This window comes from Microtus pennsylvanicus, chromosome 1 (genome assembly GCF_037038515.1).
Source record: "Microtus pennsylvanicus isolate mMicPen1 chromosome 1, mMicPen1.hap1, whole genome shotgun sequence".
Classification (NCBI taxonomy): domain Eukaryota; kingdom Metazoa; phylum Chordata; class Mammalia; order Rodentia; family Cricetidae; genus Microtus; species Microtus pennsylvanicus.
In genome coordinates this window covers 112,510,184-112,531,638 of record NC_134579.1, presented here as the reverse complement: position 1 = coordinate 112,531,638, position 21,455 = coordinate 112,510,184, and the positions used below count along the sequence as shown (strand labels likewise).

Here is a 21,455-nt window from a genome sequence, read left to right as displayed (position 1 = left end):
AATTAAAGTACAGGAAATAAATAAGTATTTGTTTAGCCACAACTGTGCTCTGGGCACTCTGATAAGCACTTTCCTCTTTGTTTCTTTTTGTAATTATCTCAGCCAGTCAGTGGAGATGTTACTATCCTAATGGGCAGATAGCCTGAGATCAGCCAGGACCACTCAACAGGTGTCAGTGCCCAGGCCTCCTCCTAGCTATGCCAGTTTCTAGGTCATTTCAGCAAGATTTTGCTGAGGGAGCTATACACACCCAGGGCTTTCCATCCTGTTCTTAGCACATGCATTCATCCTCACTCAGAAGAGAACTTGCCTTCATTCCCTTTATAATTATTGGTCCATTTCTGGACCCAATTTCATAGTTTTTGTGGAAATGTCTAGTTTGAAAAATCAGACAACCTTTTCTGTCTTTTTTTTTCTTATTGGGCTTAGGCATCTGAAGTGCAGCACCCCCAGGACAGAGTGAAGACATTTCATCTTTATGCCTCTGAAAACCCACGGTCCAGGTACACTTCAGTCTGTTATGAGTAAAATCAGGGATCATAGATATGGAGGTGTGTAGGGCATGAAGAAAGAGAAAGAAGGGATGAGGTTGCCTCTCTGCTAGAAAGTCCTACAGTGGGCCTCAGTCCATGGTCTGCAGTCATGCTGGGTGACTATCTTTTCCCAGTCGGTAGTGGCAGATTCAGATAATAAGGCAGCAAGAATGACATCAGACCTTCTGCTACTAATACGGGAACAAAGTTTTTACACTTTGATATGATTTTGAAAAAGGAGAAAGATAGAACTTGCTTAATGTCTCCAGTTTGGTTATAGAAGCCAACTCATAGTCAGATCGCCTTTTGACAAGTCTAAAAAGCAGCCTAAAAGTTTCAGAACCTAAAGGGAATTTTGAAACCCTTAGGGATGCATCTTCTGTTACAATGGAAGCAGGACACTCAGAATCCCATCAGGAGAAGCCAGCTGCTAAGGGAGCATTTGAATCATTAATGACCCATTGCTGAGATACTGCCCAGTGGCAGCCAGCTCCAGAGGGACAAGACAGTCTTTAGCAAAGTAGAAAGTGGACCTCTAGTATTAGAAGTCCAACCATACAAAACAAACTCATGCAACCCCAGTACATGCTGGAACTAATCTGAGTTGGACTCATACCTAGCTCTGTAGTTGGCCCTGAGGAGGAAAGAAGGCCTATTTTCCTTCTGTGACAGGACACCACCCTGAGAAAGGGTGGTTTGCCATCAGCTGGAGATCAGGTTTGGGGCACAGAGGTGTGAGCCTTAGCAGCTATATTAGGAAAGTTGGGACAGCTGGTGAACCTTATAGGTGGGGCCTCACTGTGACATGTGGGGCAGTGGTCCAGGACCCATCTGACGTGACTGATGAGAAAGACGAGAACTGGTATCTTCAAATTGGAGTGCCAAATGAAGTAAATATGAAGAGGACTCTGTAGCATAACCCTCCCTGGACAATGGAAAGGTGTCTTCTGGGCCGCTGGTACTGACAGAAGCAAAGGAGACCCTGGCCAAATTTTATAGTCCTAGTCATTGAGTGGCAAGTCCTGCTGAGATTCTTCTAAGCAGATGGCTAAGTGAAGATGGATGTTCCAGAGCTCTTAGCTAAGGCTGCTCCTTGGTGTTCACCTGCAGCTTTCTGCAGTGGTGGTATTGATGATGGGAGGAAGGTTACCTGACTGTTGTGTGCCTAGACCTGGGGGAGGAGTCATCTCATGGGAGGTGGGGAATAGCATATAGGTCTCAGTACCAAATGGTCTTTTCATTGAATTTGGTGAGATGGGGAACCTTGGAATTGTGCTTCCTCTCAGACCTGCCAAATTAGAACCTGGTGTATTTTAATCTCTGAGACTTCCTGACTGCTTTTGAGGAGGGCTACACTCACTTATGAGTGGGGTGCCCATCCTTCAGGGAAGCAGCTTAGGAGCAAGTTTAGTAAGCTACTCCCATTTGGAAATTACACTCTGTTAAAACAGATACATTAGAATGATCTTAGGGGATTTGAGGTTGGTTTTGTCTCCCCACCCCTTTATGTTGATAACAGTCTGATGGTAGGAATCAAAAAAGCACATGCAAGTTGTGCTTCTGTTCACATGTGCCCAAACCTCTTCCAGGGTGAGTTTTAGGTAGATTTTCAGCCCTTGGTGTCTCTGAGCCTCTTCAGGCTTGGAAAAATTATCAAAGAGCTTTAAAGTTCTATGGTTACAGGCTTTGATGTCTCCCATAATAGAAGTGAAAATTAAAAATTTACAAGAATGTTAATTCCAGGCCAGCGAGATGGCTCAGCAAATAATGGTTCCTGTTCCAGTTCTGACCACCTGAGTTTGATCCCCATGATGAAGGGGAGAACTGATTGTTGCAAGTTGTTTTCTGATCTCTATATTATGCCCTTTGGCAAACTTTAAATGTTTTATCACTGTTTAGAAATGGAAAGAAAATCCTTGAGGAAGGGCTGCAATTAGGGTAGAGAATAGAAGCAAGGAAAAAAAAACTGTTCTCCATAGGATCCTAAAGCTCTGGTACACTGTCTCTAACATTTGAGGATTTAGATCTTGGAGATAATGTGCATGAGGCCACAGTGCTAGTAAACTTAAGAACAGGTACCCAGATTCCAAGGTGTCTTTGGTATATGAGACACTGCCCATCCTAAGGCTCATTGGATAAGAAGTTCTGTCCATGTGTAGTGAAGGAAGAACAAAAGAATGCCCTGGACATCAGGTGGAAGACATGAAAAGATTTACAAGATTTCAGAGCTGGGGTGCTTGCTCTCAAGAACAAGCTTGAACGTACCACTATCTCTGCAGAGCCTGCTGGTCCTGAGGAGGGCTTCAAGCTTCTCTGAGCTATCAAATAATAATAATAATAATAGTAATAATAATAATACACACACAGGCATACATTGTTTTGTCTGTGGTTGACATTGGCACTTGGGTCAGATTTAAGGAGTGGATTAGGGCAGTGGACTGTAGTGGGAAGAATGTGCGTCATGAGGAGTGTTGGTGACTGCTTCCACTCAGACCACTTAGACACAACACCAGGCCTAGAGCACCGCTGTTCATCTTGTGTTCCCGAGACAACACTTATTTGGGTCTTGTGGATGGCGATACGGCAGTGCCACCTGCACTGTATCCATGGCACACATACTGTGTCTTGGCCACACTCTTTGTCCTGCTACCACCTACATGGGGGTGGGGAGAACTACTCACTGTTTATGGAACTTTGTTTTCTGGAGAGTGAAAGTACTAGAGTGGAAAAGGGGGGAGTTAAGGCATTTGTGAGTGTTATCTTCTGGAGGAAAATGTTAATGAGATGCTCTACCCCTTCCCTCTGGGTACATAGGCAGGAGGGGAGTCCAACTTTTAGAATGAGGCAGGCTTGGGAGAAGGATGGATCCTACAGAACATACACATCACAACAGAGACATCCATTTTGTGTACTGTCTCCAGATCGAGCAGGGCTCCCAATAGCGTGCCTTTTCCTTCTTTAGTAGTTTCTCAGGCTGCTGTCATAAAGTGCTGTGGTTATTCTTTCTGACTACTATGAGGTAATGGTGGCCCCGCTCCTTCGGAAGCCTCAGGGAAGCTACAGTTTTGTCTTCTCCAGTGTCTGGGGGCAGACAATAGCCTTGATAAGCCTTTGCTCTTGTTCACATCTAAGTCTCTGCCCTATCTCCACTTATTTGCCTTTGTGCCTGTAAATAGACCACACTTTAAAAACCATTAGGTCCCACCTTCATCTATGAAATCTTCTTTTTTTTTTTTTTGATTTCTCTGTAGCTTTTTTTTTTTTTTGTTCCTGTCCTGGAAATAGCTCTTCTAGACCAGGCTGGCCTCAAACTCAGAGAGATCCGCCTGCCTCTGCCTCCCCTGGGATTAAAGGCGTGTGCCACCACCGCCCGGCTTAAATCTTCATCTTAACCAGGTGTGAGGACCACATCTCAGCCTGTGTCAAGAATGAGATTGGGGAGATGCCAGTATATGCTTCTTTCCTTTCCTTTCCTTTCCCCTTTCCCCTTTCCTTTTTCCTTTTTCCTTTCCTTTTGTTCTGATGGCTCTTGAAGAGTGTGGGCACTTGGTCCTGCAGTTAGAGCAAGGGGTTCTGTTACTGAACTGTGGTCGGGCTACATAGGAGGGGGGCTCAGGACCAGAGTGGGTGTTAAAGGAAAAGCCACATGGAGGGAGGAGTAGGGATTTCAGGAGCAAGGTCCAGAAGATTCTGAGAAAACAACATTGGTGGGGTGTTGAAGTGGAAGAGTGTGTCCTCATCACAGAATTCAGAGTAGTGTGTAAATGAGAAATAAGAGCTAGATCATATTTGTCTAAAGCTCTTGCTCCTCTAAGACTACAGTCTCTCCTGAGGTGTCCCATCTTGTATTCCCTGCTGTCAGTCTGCCCTTTGGGACTAGCTCTTAGTGCCTTCCTGTCTCTGAAAATAGAGACATTACCACCTGGGTTCTTAAAATGGGAATGGTTTTATTTCCTTGAAACCTAGTTCCACAGAGAAGTCCTGTCATTTCACATGGAGTGTGTCTTGCTGGTGAGAGCTTCTGACCGAGGTCCTGCTTCTGTTCCACCCCCTTGCCTTCCCCACACTGAACTCCTTCCCTGCTAGTCTTCCTATGGCTATCTTGTCTAGGGGTTTCAGCTTAGAAGTGCTCACCATCTGTATTCCTGGGGGAAGACCTCTCCCAGAGCCTAGTCAAAGGATTCTGGGATTGACATGTGTGCTGCAGTCCTCATATTCTCTAGAGCAGGCACAATGCCTGCCGTAATCGGATATCCATGGAACACAGGCCCGTGTGCATGTGTCTAAGAGGTTAGCAACAGGACTGTCATCTCTTCTAGGCTGGCAAGTATGATCACAGCCACTCATCAGCATGCCCTGAGGGAGCTGGGATTCAGGATCTTCCAGCACAGCCTTCCAGATCTCAAAGCTGCTGTGACTCATTGCACTTCCACCCATGTATCACCATCTTTCTTGGAGTCCTACCCAGCTACTATGACACCATCTGCAGCTGTCATTGAGAAAGGTGATCTGGTAGCTGTTTCCCTCTGTAGTGTGAGAAGTGCTTTCTGAGAAGTGCTGGGGTAGCGAGATGGTCAGCATATCTGTTTATTTTCTTTCCCCAGAAGCTACTCCTAATGCTTTGGATGGCTGACTATGTATATATCACATACTCTGTGGGTCTGGCTCTGAGTGAGGTATGATGGACATGTCCACAGTCCTGACCTGGAGAGGCTACTCCCACACTCAGAGTGCTTCATAGGCACTCTGTCTAGAGTAAGAGTTGCTGGTACTTCAGAGCACCCACAGTTAGAGATCTACAGAAAGCTTGAGTGCTTTTCAGTTCCTTAAAAGGATCATTTTTACTCGACTTATGAGTAATAGGGTCCCTGTCTTGAAATTGCTGCTGATGTTTCTGAACAGTTCCATTTTAGATGTCCTCCGGGGAATGTGGACCTCGGACGGAATTGCTGCCTTTCACTTTCAGGAAGGAAAGACTACAATCTGCATGGGGGCAGGGAGAGAGAGAGTATACATGTACATGCATATCCTGTGTAAGAAGTCATTATTATTTTCTGGACATGTGCAGAGGGGGTTGGCTGCAGGTCCAGGGGGTACATGTAGCTGGTGCAGTAGCTGCCTACCAAGTTTGGCAGAAGCCACAGACATTTCCCAGCTGGTGGGAGGCTCAGAACAGTAACAGTGGAAACAGATTATGTCCTATATCAGTGTGAGACAGTAGAGATCTGGATGGGCAGGCAGATACTTGTGCAGTTTGTCCTTTTGGTGAATCTGTTAGAAAAACCCCATCTTGCAGAAAGCTAGCTGTCAGCATTTCTTCACTAGCACCTGAGTGGTTGAGCCCTAAAGATGGACCTACAGGTGATCTTTTCTCCTGCTTTAGAACAGCCGGTGCTGTCTTGTAAGGTGAGGCTGAGGATTTAGGTGGAGAGGAACCAGAAAGGAGAGTCCCAGCAGTGTGTTTGAAAGAGCTAGCTGTGGAGTGTAAAGGACTGCAATTAGAGCTTGATTATTACAGGACCATGTAAGCTGAGACTCCTAAATAGAAGGGACTTGGAGAACAGAGCTGGCAGGAAAGCAGGTAAGGGTTAACAGTGAATCGTAGAATGGCTGGATCACTGAGAGAGAATGTTTGCAGGAGTACTTTAGACCATGTTAGTCATGACAAGTAAAGACTATGGGATGGGGACTATTCCTTGTTGGGAGGTGAGCACACTGGAGCATCCTGAGTCCAGAGCTCTTTAGGGAATTTGTGCTGGCTCTTCACTGGCAACTGCTGGGGGTTGAAGAAACTCTAGAGAACAGACAGGAACACATTCTATAGAACCCATAGAGGGAATAAACCAGAGTGTCAAATAGAGGTTAGCAGCCTGGGTACTAGTAAAGGCTCTTGTCGTAGGCACAGGGGAACTTGTGAAAAGAGCATGGTGTGCTGTGAATTAAAATACTGGGTGAGTGTATATCCAGGACTTTCAGAAAAAAATAGGGAAGCTTGATATGGGAGTGTCATATATCAATCTGTTGATTTCATTGGTTAAGCAATAAAGAAACCGCTAGGCCCATTTGATAGGCCCACCCTTAGGTGGGTGGAGTAAACAGAATGGAAGGCTGGGAGAAAGAAGCTGAGTCAGAGAGTCGCCATGATTTTCCCACTCCAGGCAGATGCAGGTTAAGATCATTCCTGGTAAGCCAGCTGGTGGGCTACAGCAGATTATTAGAAATGGGCTAGTCCAGATGCGAGAGCTAGCCTAGAAGAGGCTAGATAGAAATGGGCCAAGCGATGTTTAAAAGAATACAGTTTCCATGTAATTATTTTGGGTAAAGCTAGCCGTGCGGGCGGCGGGGTGCTGGGGACGCAGCCCCGTTGCACCTATTTCAACAGAAGCTTAGTGTCCGTTTGAGATTTGTGATCCCAGATGAAGTCTGATGACACTGTTTTGGTGCTCAGGATCATGTGCAGACAAGTAGAAAGTTGGTTTTGGAAAGACTGAGACATTGCTCAGAGTGGCGTGAGAGTTAGCAGTTAAGTGTGAGACCATGGTGACCTCAGGAAGGTTGATTGGCATGAGTTTTTAAGCAGAGGTCCAGGTAAGGGCAGAGCCTGGGTGCCACCATGGGTGTGGTGGCAAAGCAGGGGCACTGTGGGAACTGAGCTAGAATAGGAAGTGGGAAAGGAGTCAGCCAATATTTCAGTGGTAGGACCAGAAATGGATAGGAGACTGGAGATGCTGTGACCAGAGGTGACATCATAGTGTTCACTAGGCAAAATGTTGGAATGGGGATATTTCAGTCCTAATGGACAGACAGAATGCTGGCAGACACAGAGGTTAAGCTAATCTTACCTCCTTTGTTGTGTGGGATGCTATGACCAGGTTGCATGGATTACTCAACTGTAACTGTTCACTCAATTTGGGAAATAACCAGGCCAGCTTAAAGATAAACAATTATATTTTTAATTGTTATAAGGCGAAACTCACACAGCAAGAATGGGAAGTCCGAGTTCCGCTGTGTCCTGCAGGAATCACCCAGAGAGAGTGCGCACCTGGTCCATTCCAGTTTTTTTCCTGGGCTCCAGGTAGCCACACCTTAACTAGGTTCCATTTCTTAAAAGTGATTGGTTAACAGAGCTTCCGTCATCACCTCCCCCTTTTGTCTAAGCAAGATCGATCCAAACCCAATACAACTATATACAATAGGAACAGATACCAAATATAAAATTACAAACAATATAAGCAATATTAAGCAAGGAACACATAACAAAAGTTTTACTAAACATTCTACTTCAAGGAGTCTAAATCTTGCATCAGAATTAAGCTTGGCTAAATCATGAGGAAGGTAACTACACTATCTAATCTTCAACCCCATGGAAGATCTGAGAAAGGAAACAATATTACTTGAGTAAGTAGGAAGTGCAGTCAAGCAACTTCCAAAATGTGCGACAATGACAGAGACAACTGGCTACCTGGGCAATCACCCAAGTCTCATTTGCAACATTAAAGCAGCCAACTTTGGCTAAGGCCTAAAATGACTGACAGACCATTTTCAAAGGCAAAAAACTTCTCAAAACTATCTTAGCCTGTCTTGACAGGATTTGACAGACCTGTTTTATCCATTTACAGATACTGTGTATCTTTGTCTGTGGTTGAGGTATGGGCAAAAGGCCAGTTCTGCCAAGAAGAAAACAAGCTCCAGGAGTGTCTTCGGAGCAATTATGTCTCACTTCAACAGAACTCTAAGTTATTTAAATGCCTTTTTTTTTTACAGTTCTTTGAAGTGTTTGAAGAGTATCTGTCTATGCAGAATATAATCTCTGTGTATCTAAAGAACCTGATTAGTCTAACTATAAGTATGACAAACATGGATGACTATTGATCTATAGTTCTTAATACCTATATAACTTAAAAGACTAAGACAATAAACAACTGTGCAATAAATGAGGACAATGACCTCCAAATGTAAACAATGTAAAAGTATCTTGATCAGAGGTAAAAATGTACACTGCAATATTGTAAATATATATCAATATATAAAAAATGTTTTAAACGGGTAGAAGCATGCATGCATACAATATTCAATATTATTTAACTTTGTATCAATATATAAGAATCTATACCAATGTAATTATCTATAAAAAATAACTCAAACCAATCTATCGCTTTTTGACATCAGGCATAGGACTTTTTAATTTTCCTGGCATGACACGTTCTTCACAGTAACTGGGAATGACTAGACCACATTCGTCACGGGGGCCTGCAAGAGGACCCCCACAGTGTTTCCCGATGGTATCGGGTTGCCTTGTCTATCTTCATTGACCTACATTTATTGGTTCAGTGTCGGCCTTTACCACACCTCCTACATATACCTGAAGGCTGAGTCCTCCTATTTTTGTCATTCCCAGAGGATGCATTATTCCTAGAAATCTTTAGTCTACGATCCCTTTTCATATGTCCCATTCTACCACAATTAAAACATTTGGTATTTTGATGTCTTCTCTTACCATTGGAAATGCTTTTTCTACCCAAGCTTCAGTACCATAGTCCAGTGTCTTGACATTTATTGTATGCAAGACCCATTTATCTATGGGTACTGATCTGATCTTTAAAGGTCCCAGGATCCTTTCACATTCTGTGTTGGCATTCTCATAAGCCAAAGATTTAATTATTATACGTCTAACTTCTTGCCCTATTTGTACAGCCCTAGTTAGCATTTGCAAAAAGTCACTAAGGTTCTCTCTGACCCTGTTTAACCCTAAGGTATGATTTAACTCTTCTCTGGTTCCTGAGTTCTGTCCCAAGCCTTTAAAGCTGCTGTGGTACATAGGGACAGGGTGTGGTCATCATAAAGAGCTTGATCCTGAGGATCAGAGTAAAGTCCTTTACCTAGAATTTGATCTAGGGAAATTTCAATTTCTTTTGTTTTTTTCTTGTTGTTCTAAAATTCTTGCTTCCTCTTTAAGAAAGCATTTCCAATGCAATTGTGGCCTATTTTCTAGTACTGCTGATATTAACTGAGCCGAATTGTGAGGTTTGGCTGTTACTGAAAGCCCAGATTTTGGCCGTCTTCCTAACAAAGGAAGAATATAGTCCGTAAGCCACTTTTAATTTCTTTTAGATTAGTCATATGTATGGGCTCCCATGTATATTCCTTGACTACTTTTAGGGTATTTGGAGCCAGATACTTTTTCTGATGTTATTACTGGAAACACAGGTAGAACTCCGGGGAAGCTATCCCAGAGATTTTTATGCACTGACGATGTTAGATTTTTGCCTTTTTACCTTTTGCTCCTGGTCATCAAAGTCAATAATTCCCTCAATCTTTTCAAATCTGTTCACCACTGCTTTTTGTAATGTGTGGACCTCCTGTCCGGTATTCTGCTCTAATGCCCTCATTGAGGATTTCAAGGTATGAAGTCTGTCCAGTGGAGATAATGTCTCATCCTTGGACATAATCTTCATGGCATGCATATTACCTTTTTGGAGAGACATTTTATCAGTCAATCTGTCATACCCCTTTGACAGAGTCCGATTAATACAATCAACCATGTGAATTCTCTGAAATAATGCTTCAGCACCCACTGTCATGGACTGGGTTTTATGTGCCAAATCAGCTTTTCCAGAGTGCTGAATCTCTCTTTAAATGAATTACTTTTATGTGCCAAATCAGCTGTTTCCTCCCCCAGAGTGCTGGATCTCTCTTTAAATAAATGACTTTTATGTGCCAAATCAGCTGTTTCCTCCTCCAGAGTGCTGAATCTCTCTTTAAATAAATTATTATCAGTCTACCTTTTCCAAAAATATCCCAGTTGACCGAGTCTTATTAAGTAAAGTTCTAGTATCCTCCTTCATATGTGCAATCTCTTTTTGAAAAGTTTGTTACCAGTCTGTATCATTTCTAAAAGCACCTCATTCGACTGAGTTTTGTTATTCAAAGTGTTTGTATTTTCCTTTAGATGTATGACCTCCTTTTTAAGAAGTTTTGTGCTGTGTTTAAAAGCACCTCAGCTGACTTGAAAATTGTTTGTTAAGGTGGTTGTGTCCTTTTTCAGATTTCCAACTTCTTTCCTAAGAAGCCTGGATTCAGTCTGTAAAGACTGCACCATTTTTCTATTATCAAACCATATTTTTTTAATTTTATTATTATTATTATTTATTATGTATACAATATTCTGTGTGTATGTCTGCAGGCCAGAAGAGGGCACCAGATGGTTACAGATGGTTATGAGCCACCATGTGGTTGCTGGGAATTGAACTCAGGACCTTTGAAAGAGCAGGCAATGCTCTTAACCACTGAGCCATCTCTCCAGCCCCTATTTTTAAGATACAAATATTGAGCCGGGTGGTGGTGGCGCACGCCTTTAATCCCAGCACTCGGGAGGCAGAGGCAGGCGGATCTCTGTGAGTTCGAGACCAGCCTGGTCTACAGAGCTAGTTCCAGGACAGGCTCCAAAGCTACAGAGAAACCTGCCTCGAAAAACCAAAAAAAAGAAAAAAATATTGAGGACAAAACTAAGCCCTAGAAATAAGAATAGTGATGTAGAAGAGGCATCATATGCATCTTCTAAGACCTCACACATGGTATAAGTGAAAGGCTATTGAAACCTTGGATGGTTAGATTGTCTGACATATTGCCCTTTTTAAATCAGTAACTTATTAATTATATTTAGAATAATAAAGCTCACCTGTGGTTTAATCAGCTGGAGTAGGTGCAAGACTGTGTGTTCTCTGAAAGTCTCTGGCTTTTCAACAGCCACACGAGACAGTCGGCAGAGGGAGGCGGGCACCTCCCACTCTGACGGCGGTGGCGAGATGGGCTGGGTGCGGGCTCCTCAATCGTTGCCCTCAGTGGCGGTGGCTGCTCTGGACACGAGCTCCTCGGCCCTTTTTGCCTTGGCCTCCCACATCCCCGCACTGCCTGAGCTTCTGTGAGCCCAGAAAAAACTAGACCCGGAAATCAGCCAGTAGCAGCTAAATAGGACCACTGTGTGGGAATTCTATGCTGTGGCTGGCCAGATCCTCCAAAGAATCAAGCGGCCTCACTTTGAGCGCCACCTGTAACTGTTCATTTGATTCGAGAAATAACCAGGCTAGCTTAAAGTTAAACAATTATATTTTTAATTGTTATAAGGGGAAACTCACGCCACAAGAAGTCAGAATTCCACTGTGTCCGGCAAGAATCACCCAGAGAGAGCGCACACCTGGTCCGTCCCAGTTTTTTTCCTGGGCTCCAGGTAACCACTTCTTTTTTTTTCTTTTTTCTTTTTTTTTTTTTTTTTGGCAGTGTTTGTGGTTTTATTTAAACACAAAACGTGCACGCAAGCCATCTCCTCATTCTCTTCACTGCGCAGCCTGGCGTTGGGATTGGTGACTCTGATGGCCAGCTGTGCCGCTCTTTCTACAATGGCTTTTCAGTTCTTGGAGGAAACACTGTGAGCAATCTCAGCACAGTAAGACTTGTTGCACATCAGCAGCACCTCCAGCTCCTTGACGTTGTGGACCAGAAACTTCAGGAAGCCGCTAGGCAGCATGTGCTTGGTTTTCTTGTTGCTCCCATAACCAATGTTGGGCATCAGGATCTGGCCCTTGAATCTTCTCCGCACCCTGTTGTCAATACCTCTGGGTTTGCGCCAGTTTCGCTTAATCTTGACATATCGGTCTGACTGGTGCCGGATGAACTTCTTGGTCCTCTTTTTGACGATCTTGGGCTTCACCAGAGGCCGGAGGGCAGCCATGATGCCGCAAAGGAGATGGCAGCCACCTCGCAGGTCGCGCCGAGGAAGAAGGCTAGGTTCCACTTCTTAAAGGAGATTGGTTAACAGAGCCTTCCCCATCACTCAGCTGAATTGTGAGAGTTCTGATTTGTGTCTTTCTCAGGACTTTATTACAGCAGTTGTATATGCAGAGGCCTTTCAGGCTTTTTATGAAAATTCCAGGTGAATTTCAAAGTAAACAAAGAAACAAATGGACTCCTAGGAATTTGAATGCCACCTGCTGCATGTTCTTGTTTCTGGTCATTCCCAGAGCTAGTCTCTGATTTGACTGCAGATTACTAATTGCTATTGGTCTTGGCAGCCTGAACATGTGTGACCCTCCTTTTATTTTCCCTAAGTAGAACAAAGCACAGAGCATCATAGTCTTTAGCTCCCAGAGCCAGCTCCTTCTAAAAGCCATATACATTATCTCAATTTGTAAAATAGATGTAAAGCCATGTTGGGACCTGTGTGCCAGGTCTGGTGCTAAGGGAGGATGTGTCTAAATCCCTTTCTTTTCATTTCATTCAGCATATGTACCTCACTCAGGTTTCCCAGCTTTGGAAAACCATAATTTTCCTACCTCTATTCCAACTGCTATCAGCTCTCAGCTGCTCTGCATACATCTTCCCATGATGTTCTAAGAGTTACTTCCAAGGGTGCCATCCAGCCAACCTCACCTGGCTAGTTTCTAGTTTCCTCTCAGTCAGTAGGGACAGCTGTGTGCCTGTGTGGAAGTCCTGACCTCTGCCTGTTTCACAGTAGCTGGCTGAAGTTGGAGGCTGTGTGTGTGGCTGCAGCTTTCCAATAACCTAACGGGGGTCCCCCTACCCAGGTGTCCATGTAAATGTTGCACAGTTACAGCCTACCATCCTCTGCTTCTACCTCAGAGAACTGGCATCCAGTGTTGGCACCTACATTCTCCTAGTCCCTACCTCACAGTGTGCCACCTCCCCAGCTGCTGCTGTATGGCAACTGTGCACCCTTGCTCTTCATTACTGGGTAGAAACTCTGGGTCGATGTAGGGAAATCCCTCAGAAATTCAAGAGCTCTTCTTTTTCAGTCAATAAACTTAAACTTTCTGGTCAACTGTGCATGTACCAGGGAACGCTAAAGGAAGCCATTTTTTCCAATGTCACTACCAGCAGCCCTTCCTCCATAGCCTGATTCTTAACTTTTTTTCTAAGCAGAGGGTCTATCACTCAAGTTTTGCCTCAGGCTAGGTCTCATTTGGAGTATCTGTGTCTGCTCTGTTCTCTTCTCCTGATCTTCCTCCCTGGAGCCTAAGAGGAGAAGGAGTACAGGTGTAGTAGCAGCAATACAAAACTATGTGTAGCTTTGTGGCCTGACAGCCTCTGAAGAAGCCTGCCATCAGCTGTTCCCCGTCCCACCTGTCCTGTCTATGTTCCACCATCAGAATCTCCTTTGCAGTGCCACAGTCTAGAGCCTCTTTTTGGTATCCTTTTCTGTCATTTAAGACTCATTTCTTGACCTCTTGCCTCGTGGCACCGGTCCTCAATTGCACCTTCAGTGTGAGGGTCAGTTTGAGTAGGCAGGCATACCAAGTAGGCTCTGCTGGTTTGAGGATGAGGAATAAGGCTAAGTCCTAAGCATTCTCAAAGCCAAGCTTTTAAACCTGCAGGCACATCAAGGTCTAATCTGCAGAGCTTTGTCTAGTATTTAGACCTTGGGCTGCTTCCCTAGCACGTTTTCTGAAGTTTCGTTTGGTTTGGTTTTTTTTTTTTTTTGTCTCTTTTGTTTTTGTTTTGTTTTGTTTCCTAAAAATTATGTCTGGGGTAAAGACCAGTGGCTGGCTTCCTTTGTCCTCTGCCCTGCCTTTCTCAGCTCTTCTGAGATACTTAGAGTTCATGCTCCTAGGTGTAGGCTCAACTGGAGACTTGAGCCATTTGGGGTTTCATTAATATCATGGCACCCCTGGGTAGTGGTATGCCTGGTCCTCAGCCTTTTTTGCTGTTGCTGAAGAACTTTGGTTAGGGGAAGTTTTCTTGGCACCTGAGTCAGATACACAGTGTTCTTCCACATCCTTCTCTGTACTCTGAATTCAGTGGTTTGAAAGGCTTGCCCTTTGTGCTTTTTGCTCTGCCTGCCTTTATTTTTTCTTACTTTGCTTCTAAAGACCATATATATCATCATGCCACTCCTTTGGATGTAGCGTGACCCAAGACTAAACATTGCTTTATGTAGTAAAGTGGCATTTCCCTGTAGGTACAGTGCCCATATGCCACACAGTACCCTCTCCTTTTAGCTATTGGTTTATTTATATCAGGTTCCAAAGGAAGAGCTGCTGTTGTAGGGTGGTCCAACTGTCTTTGATCCAGAGCCCCGCCCCTTGCACCCTTGGCCTCTTGCCACAAACAGGGTAATAGCTTGTCTATACAGCCTGGTTCAGGTTTCTCTGCCTGCTTCCTGGCAGCTTACCCCAGAGGTTCAGTTTGACCTGGACAGTGATCACTGACTTGTTGTGAGGATCTCACAGCCCTAACACTTTGACTCAGAGCAAACCAATTAATTTTGCTATCTCTCTGTTGACATTTTTGGTCACCTACCATGTACATATGAAGCAATTGTTAAGTGTCATTTAGGGGCCATAGAGATGGCTCAGTGGTTAGGCACTCTTATTGTTCTTCCTGAGAACTGGGGTTTAGTTCCCAGCACCCACATCAAATAGCTCCCAGCCACCTGTAACTCTTAACGTCAGAGGATCTGACACCTTTTCTTAGCTTGCACACGCACACACGGCATGTATACATATAGCCATAAAAAAACTAAAACCTTTTTAGAAGTATCCTGTTTAATGGAGCCTTTTTAAGAGTTGTGGAGATGGCTCAGTAAGTAAAAGCAGATGTTTAAATCTGTAGAACCTTGGTAAAGTTGAGTATGGGCACGAGCATGCTATGTGTGTATGTATGTTGTATGTCGCTCATACAGTGAAATGGAAGGTGAAGACAAAAGACTCCTTACAAGCTCCCAGGCCAGCTAGCCTGACAGAGCATAGTGACAAAACAAAAGTCTGTCTCAAACAAGGTGGAAACTAAAAATCAACTCTTGAGGTTTTTCTCTGACATCATGTGTGCCATGTCACATGTATGCATACACATGCACAGAGAAAGAAAATACTTATTGATGCCATTTTATTCATTGATGTATCACTGTATAAAATGTATGCAAAAATGTATGATGAAAAAATTGCTAACATAGCCTCAGATAGTTTCCAGTGAGTGTATTAGGGATTTTGCTTCTTTTGTTTCCTCCTCATAAACCTATTTTTTGTCCCCTCTACTATCAGAAGCCTTAAATAAGGCAATGGCAAATGTTTTCCCATCTGCTCTCTAGAATGAGACAGCCCTGGTGGGGTATGAGCAGGAGTCCTAAAGGATCATAGACATGCTTAGCAAGTACTACCTGCCTGAGCATGGTGGTAAGCAACATGTCAAGTTCACTCCTCAATACTCACATCCCAGTACAGGAGGGTTCAAAACCCAGGGAAACAAAGAAAATAATTACAAGTTGTATGTGCTTTGAAGAAACTGAATAAGATTAACTGCTAGGGGCCTCCTTTACTTAGGGAAATGGGAGCTGACACGGCTCATGGGAGAGTGAATCCAACCTTGGGAGCAGTATGAAAAGGCCATAATGCAGGGTGAAGTTGGGTTGTGTGAGAACTGAAGAGAAAAGCCAAGTACAGAAATCAGAGAGGACCAGGCAGGCTATGCAAGGCTTCAGTGCCAGGGTAAGGTTCGGAAGGTCTTGATTAGCATGCCAGGAAGACCTTATGAATGGTTCAGCTAGGGAATGTTTGATATTCATATGCTGTATCTTCTTTCTCATATGTGGGGTCAATCTTTCAAAGCAGAAATACTTTTTTTTTTTCTGGATGTTTTGGTTTTTCGAGAGAGGGTTTCTCTGTAGCTTTAGAGCCTGTCCTGGAACTAGCTCTTGTAAACCAGGTTGGCTTTGAACTCAGAGATCCGTCTGCCTCTGCCTTCTGAGTGCTGGGATTAAAGGTATGCCTCACCACTGCCTGGCAGAGATACTTTTTCTTGTTCTTGTGCAGGACAGCTATTCTTTGAATTTGTTTATGGGTCTTGGGAGGACTTCTCTTCTATCATATTTTCCTTGATGTTCACATAATTGATAAGCTGTAATTGATCACATACTTGGGCTAGAACAGGAGTGTAATATCTTCAAATTCTCTTCTCAGACCTGCAAGTCCAAGAGACATCGTCCCGCTGGAAGATAAGAGAACTGTCTCTTCAGGATCGAAAAAAGGTGTGTGTGTGGTCATCTCCCATTCCCCTCTGTTCCATTAAAGTAGCATTAATCCTGAAATCAATGGATGTTTCTGGGCAGAAAGGACATTGCATCTTGATTATTGTTTGTATTACAGAAAACCAGCGTGCTACTCTATAGAGTTCCCAGGAGCAAGACTGGCTGTGCCTGGAGCCAAGGAACCTTCATGCTGTCAAGGCCTGCCATCTGATGGGCAGAAGGCAGAGCGACATTCTGACTCAACTGAAGGTGCTGCCAGGGCTTACCACTAGCTGGCACCTTCTGCCCTGGGGAAACAGATCACACTACCCAGGCTTTGTTTTATGAGTGAAAAGTAGAAGAGAACTGAACATCAGAAAGACTCTGGGGGTTCGAAGCAAAGGCTTACTCCTTCCTGCCCCTGGAATGTTGACTGCAAGGGATCTAAAGGAAAGAAAGCTCTGTGCTGGTGAGCTGTGGGATTCATATGAAAGTCAGTGTGACTTCATAATCAGTAAGAGCTCTGAGTGAGGAACACTATGCCGGAAGAAGCCTTCCACAGAAAGACAGGCAGGGAGAAGCTGAGGTTGATGGTAAGCTTGCCCAATAGAGCAAGCCTGAGATAGATTGCCAAGATGGCAAAATAATAGGCTTTATGAAGTAGCAGTCCTGAAACTCATAGTTGTAAGGACACTTTCTTCTCTAAGTCACGATACCAAATAGGAAAAATGATCTACAAGTGCCCTATGTGCAGGGAATTTTTCTCTGAGAGAGCAGATCTTTTTATGCATCAGAAAATCCACACAGCAGAGAAACCCCATAAATGTGACAAGTGTGATAAGGGTTTCTTTCACATATCAGAACTTCATATTCATTGGCGAGACCACACAGGAGAGAAGGTCTACAAATGTGATGACTGTGGTAAAGATTTTAGCACGACAACAAAACTTAATAGACATAAGAAAATTCACACTGTGGAAAAGCCCTATAAATGTTATGAGTGTGGCAAAGCCTTCAACTGGAGCTCCCATCTTCAAATCCATATGAGAGTCCACACTGGCGAGAAGCCATATGTCTGCAGTGAGTGTGGGAGGGGCTTCAGTAATAGTTCTAATCTTTGTATGCACCAGAGAGTTCACACTGGGGAAAAGCCCTTCAAATGTGAAGAGTGTGGGAAAGCCTTCAGGCACACCTCCAGCCTCTGCATGCATCAAAGAGTCCACACTGGAGAGAAGCCCTATAAATGTTATGAGTGTGGGAAGGCCTTCAGTCAGAGCTCCAGCCTCTGCATCCACCAGAGAGTGCACACAGGGGAGAAGCCCTATAGGTGTTGTGGGTGTGGGAAGGCCTTCAGTCAGAGCTCCAGCCTCTGCATCCACCAGAGAGTACACACAGGGGAGAAACCTTTTAAGTGTGATGAGTGTGGCAAGGCCTTCAGCCAGAGTACAAGCCTTTGCATCCACCAGAGAGTACACACCAAGGAGAGAAACCATCTCAAGATATCAGTTATATAAAGATGTTTTGCTAAGAATTAAAAATTTTAAACCCATAAGTGCCACTAGGAAGGAAACCCAAATCCACCTACACTGACCCTGAGAACATCTACAGTAGTCCCCAGAAAAACATTCTTTCTGAGGAGGTTTTGGTGAGGTTGTGATTTTCTGAACTTGGAATTCTTTGTGCCCAAGATGGAGGATTGTGTCCCAGTCACAGGTATGGTGTTTCTTGGGACTCTGGCAACATGCCTCGGCAGTTGAAATAATGCTCAAAACTCATGAGTCTTGCTCAGTCTCTGAGTCACCTTTTATCTGTGCTGTGCTTCTAGGCAACATCAGACACTGCCTTTTGGAGCACATGCTTCTTCCTCTATTTAAGCCTACCTACCGGTCAGTGCATTTAAAGATGAACAGCTCCCTTGAAGGCTGCATCCTGGTATTTCTGAGGTTGCCACTTGAGTCAACCCTGACATAGCTTTTCATATATCTGATTATTTCTGAATCCACCTTACCTCATGTCCTCAGAGTACCTTTAAACACCTACCCCTTCCTAGATGGCATTAAATTTCATTTCAGATTTTAGGAGAGTCATAAAATGCACTCACTCAGCCAATCAGGAAATCACTGGCAGATGTACATGCTCTGGAACTTTTCTTTCGTTTGTGAACTCTGCTAATCACTGTGTCTCTAAGTTAAACTTATTTTCTAGTGGCTGCGTCACATGCTTTAACTTGAAATTTTCTTTAAGTAGCTGAATGTATATATCAGGGAGGAAGAAGCAAGCAAACTGAGCTTGTCTGCTTCAAGAGTGACCCTCTCGGGCTCCTTTTAGAAGTGGTGGGATTCCCTACCAGCTGGGGAGGCCTTGGGAGGGCTAATTGGGGAGTCACTGAGGATGAATCTATCATCTCAGGCAATAATGTGTAGGTGTCATCATGGATCACATACAGTTCTTTTTAGGCATGAGTGTGTGTTGCTAATCCATCATCCTCATTCATTCACTGAGTATTTATTGAATGCCTCCTGGGTGTCGGACATGTACTGGGTGCTGGGAATGCCACTGGGTCATGAGATTCACCTCTGGAGGAGGGAGACGGGATAACCAAGTTAACACAAATAATGTAGTTTGCGGTAGTGATTAAATGCTATGAGAAATAAACTAGGTGGTATGTAGAGGGGGGTGGGGGGCCAGGTAGCAAGGGTCAGGTACTCTGCGCTGAAGGTGCTGGGGCTAGATGAAGGGAGCAGTGACAGTACACAGCACAGGTGCTGCTGGCTCTGGAGATGCAGGTGCTGGAGGTAGTTTGCGGGGAGGGGAGGCGCTGAGCCATGAGCTTAGTGGCTAGCATTAATGGGCCTGTAGTGTTTGTTTTGTTTCTACTGACTGATGCTAAAACTCTCGGAGGAACTCAAGGGATGTTGAGAAGACCAAAAGTCCCCAGTGACACCAACACAAAGCTCCCATTTCCGTTTCCTTCTCATTCCTGTTCTCAGTCTCCCACATGCAGTCATTTGCTCAGGAAGTCTTTGGAGAAACTAATGACCTGTAAGTCTGAAGTGGGTGACTGGCTTGGTGGCTTCTGCCAGCCATTTAATGCTGAAGAAAGAACTTCCCATATGGTCAGAAATACGAGACTGCTTAGTTTTTCTCTGCAGGTTTGTTTTTTTGTTTTGTTTTGCTTTTTAGGTGTTTGGCTAGAAGAGGGTTTTGTAAAACTGAAGCCTTGGTGCATAGAGGAGGCTTCTTTGGAGCACACAGTCAGTGGGTCGTGTTTGGGGATGACTCTGTGATCATGCACTTCAGTGCAGACACCTTCCGGCAAGCCTCTGACCCACTGATCACTCACTGCCTTCCCCTCTCCAGAGAGGACTGTTGGCTAACAAAGCCCCTTCCTGGCCTCACAGCCACCACAGCAATTTACTGTAGTGTCTTACACTTCAATGTCACCACAGCGTGGAGCATTAGAGGAAAACCTAGACTTTTAGTTGATAGAGAGCCAGTTGAAATATCATCAATAGAATTTTAGTTTTAGGAAAAAATGGTTTGATTTCTAGCTTTATTACTATTAGGTATGTAAGCTTGGGCAAATCGCTTAAGGTCTAGTTTTCTCACAGAATGAGGACACTGGACTAAATGATTTCCCAATTTCCAGCTAGTCCTAGAGTTCTATATTTCTACATAGTTGAATTATTTTATCATGCTGTTGCTGGGGAATACAACTAACACTTTTGAAGCTACTAATTTTATGTCAAGCTTTAAAGTCCATAATTGTTATCTTCAGAAAATATTATTTGACCTACAGTATGTCTAAATCAATTTAATAAAATCACTTTATAATAGGACCCAATGTTTCCTGTGTGGTATATAAGTTCAGTAGTCCTGGGGCTTGGGATTGGCTGTCCTTGTGTTGTAGAATAGGTTTTCATATGAAATTTAATCTTAAAATGTTGGTAGAACTCATATTCTGTGCATGTCATTTCTGTCATCTTCCCGGACCCTTGGGCATGTCGATGAGCCCATTCTTGTCTGTAATGACTGGTGCACACTTGGTGCATATATGTGATCCATCGTGAAGCAGCCATCAGCTCTGAGGAACAAGTCTACATTCAGGTCCCTGAGATGGAAGTGACAGCTGCCTACTCTCCAAAGGGAATGGGATTTGGGAGGGATGATAGTGGGGCCCTTCTGGTGCCTGGGTACAAGGTTCGCAAGGAAGGACTTGAAATCTGTGTAACTGGATGCACCTAGTCTGCTCAGATGGTGTACCTCAAGGGCATGTGTGTGAGTGGGGTGCTCTTTGACTTGGGCCTGCACATGTCCCCACCTTTTAGCCGGTGTGGCTCTAGTATTTAGAGCCACACACTCAACTGTTTTTCTGTGCTATTATCTTCAGAAGGTTGAAGTGAATAGGAGGCAAGAATCAGAAGCAGATGGAAGAGTGCTCAGTGAAGTCAGCATGGGGAGATGTGAATAGCTGATACCTCACAGGGCAAGAGCTAAGCAGAAGGCAAGACCAGGCTCAGGTGGTGCAGCACGTGCCAGCCTTTCACAGTGCCTTCATTGCCTGCCTACCTGTAGACTAGCTGAAAACACCTATCAAGGTCAGAGATGTTTAGTTGTGGAGTGGTCATCTGGTGTGCACATGGCCCTGGATTTGATTCTTAGCACTGCAGAAAATGCTCTAGATATCCAACTCACCTAATGCTAAGTCTGTTTGGATTGCCAGCAAGGATGTGACTGAAGTTTCCATCTGGGTGCAGGCGGGTGAAACTTGTTTTTGGAATAAGGCAACTACATTTGCAATTCTTGTGTAGGTGAACTTTTGCATTCCATTCTTTCTGTTTTTTTCTCAAGACAGTTTTCTTTGCATAACTGCCGTGGCTGTCCTAGAACTTGTTTTGTAGACAAGA

General features: G+C 44.1%; 2 protein-coding genes across 15 annotated transcripts in view; one reads left to right on the top strand and one right to left on the bottom strand.

Annotated features, from left to right (window-relative positions):
- Znf664 (zinc finger protein 664) overlaps positions 1–20,387 on the top strand; it is a 31,889-nt gene extending 11,502 nt beyond the window's left edge. For 6 of the 14 annotated variants that reach the window (XR_012911219.1, XR_012911218.1, XM_075978642.1 and 3 more), the window contains 3 exons: positions 430–503; positions 16,502–16,569; positions 16,688–20,387. Coding sequence is in view for 11 of the 14 variants with exons in the window: in XM_075978642.1 (XP_075834757.1) it covers positions 17,277–18,062 (786 nt within the window). In the remaining 3 variants the exon portion in view is untranslated. Of the gene's footprint in view, positions 1–429; positions 504–5,013; positions 5,038–11,657; positions 11,761–16,501; positions 16,570–16,687 lie in introns of those variants that run through there. The other 8 variants (XM_075978613.1, XM_075978680.1, XM_075978697.1 and 5 more) reach the window with 3 other exon arrangements.
- LOC142840789 (large ribosomal subunit protein eL32-like) lies at positions 11,905–12,311 on the bottom strand. The gene has a single exon (XM_075957386.1). It carries the CDS (start codon positions 12,259–12,261, stop codon positions 11,938–11,940), a length of 324 nt encoding a protein of 107 aa, XP_075813501.1. The 5' UTR covers positions 12,262–12,311; the 3' UTR covers positions 11,905–11,937.
- Positions 20,388–21,455: the final 1,068 nt, after the last annotated feature.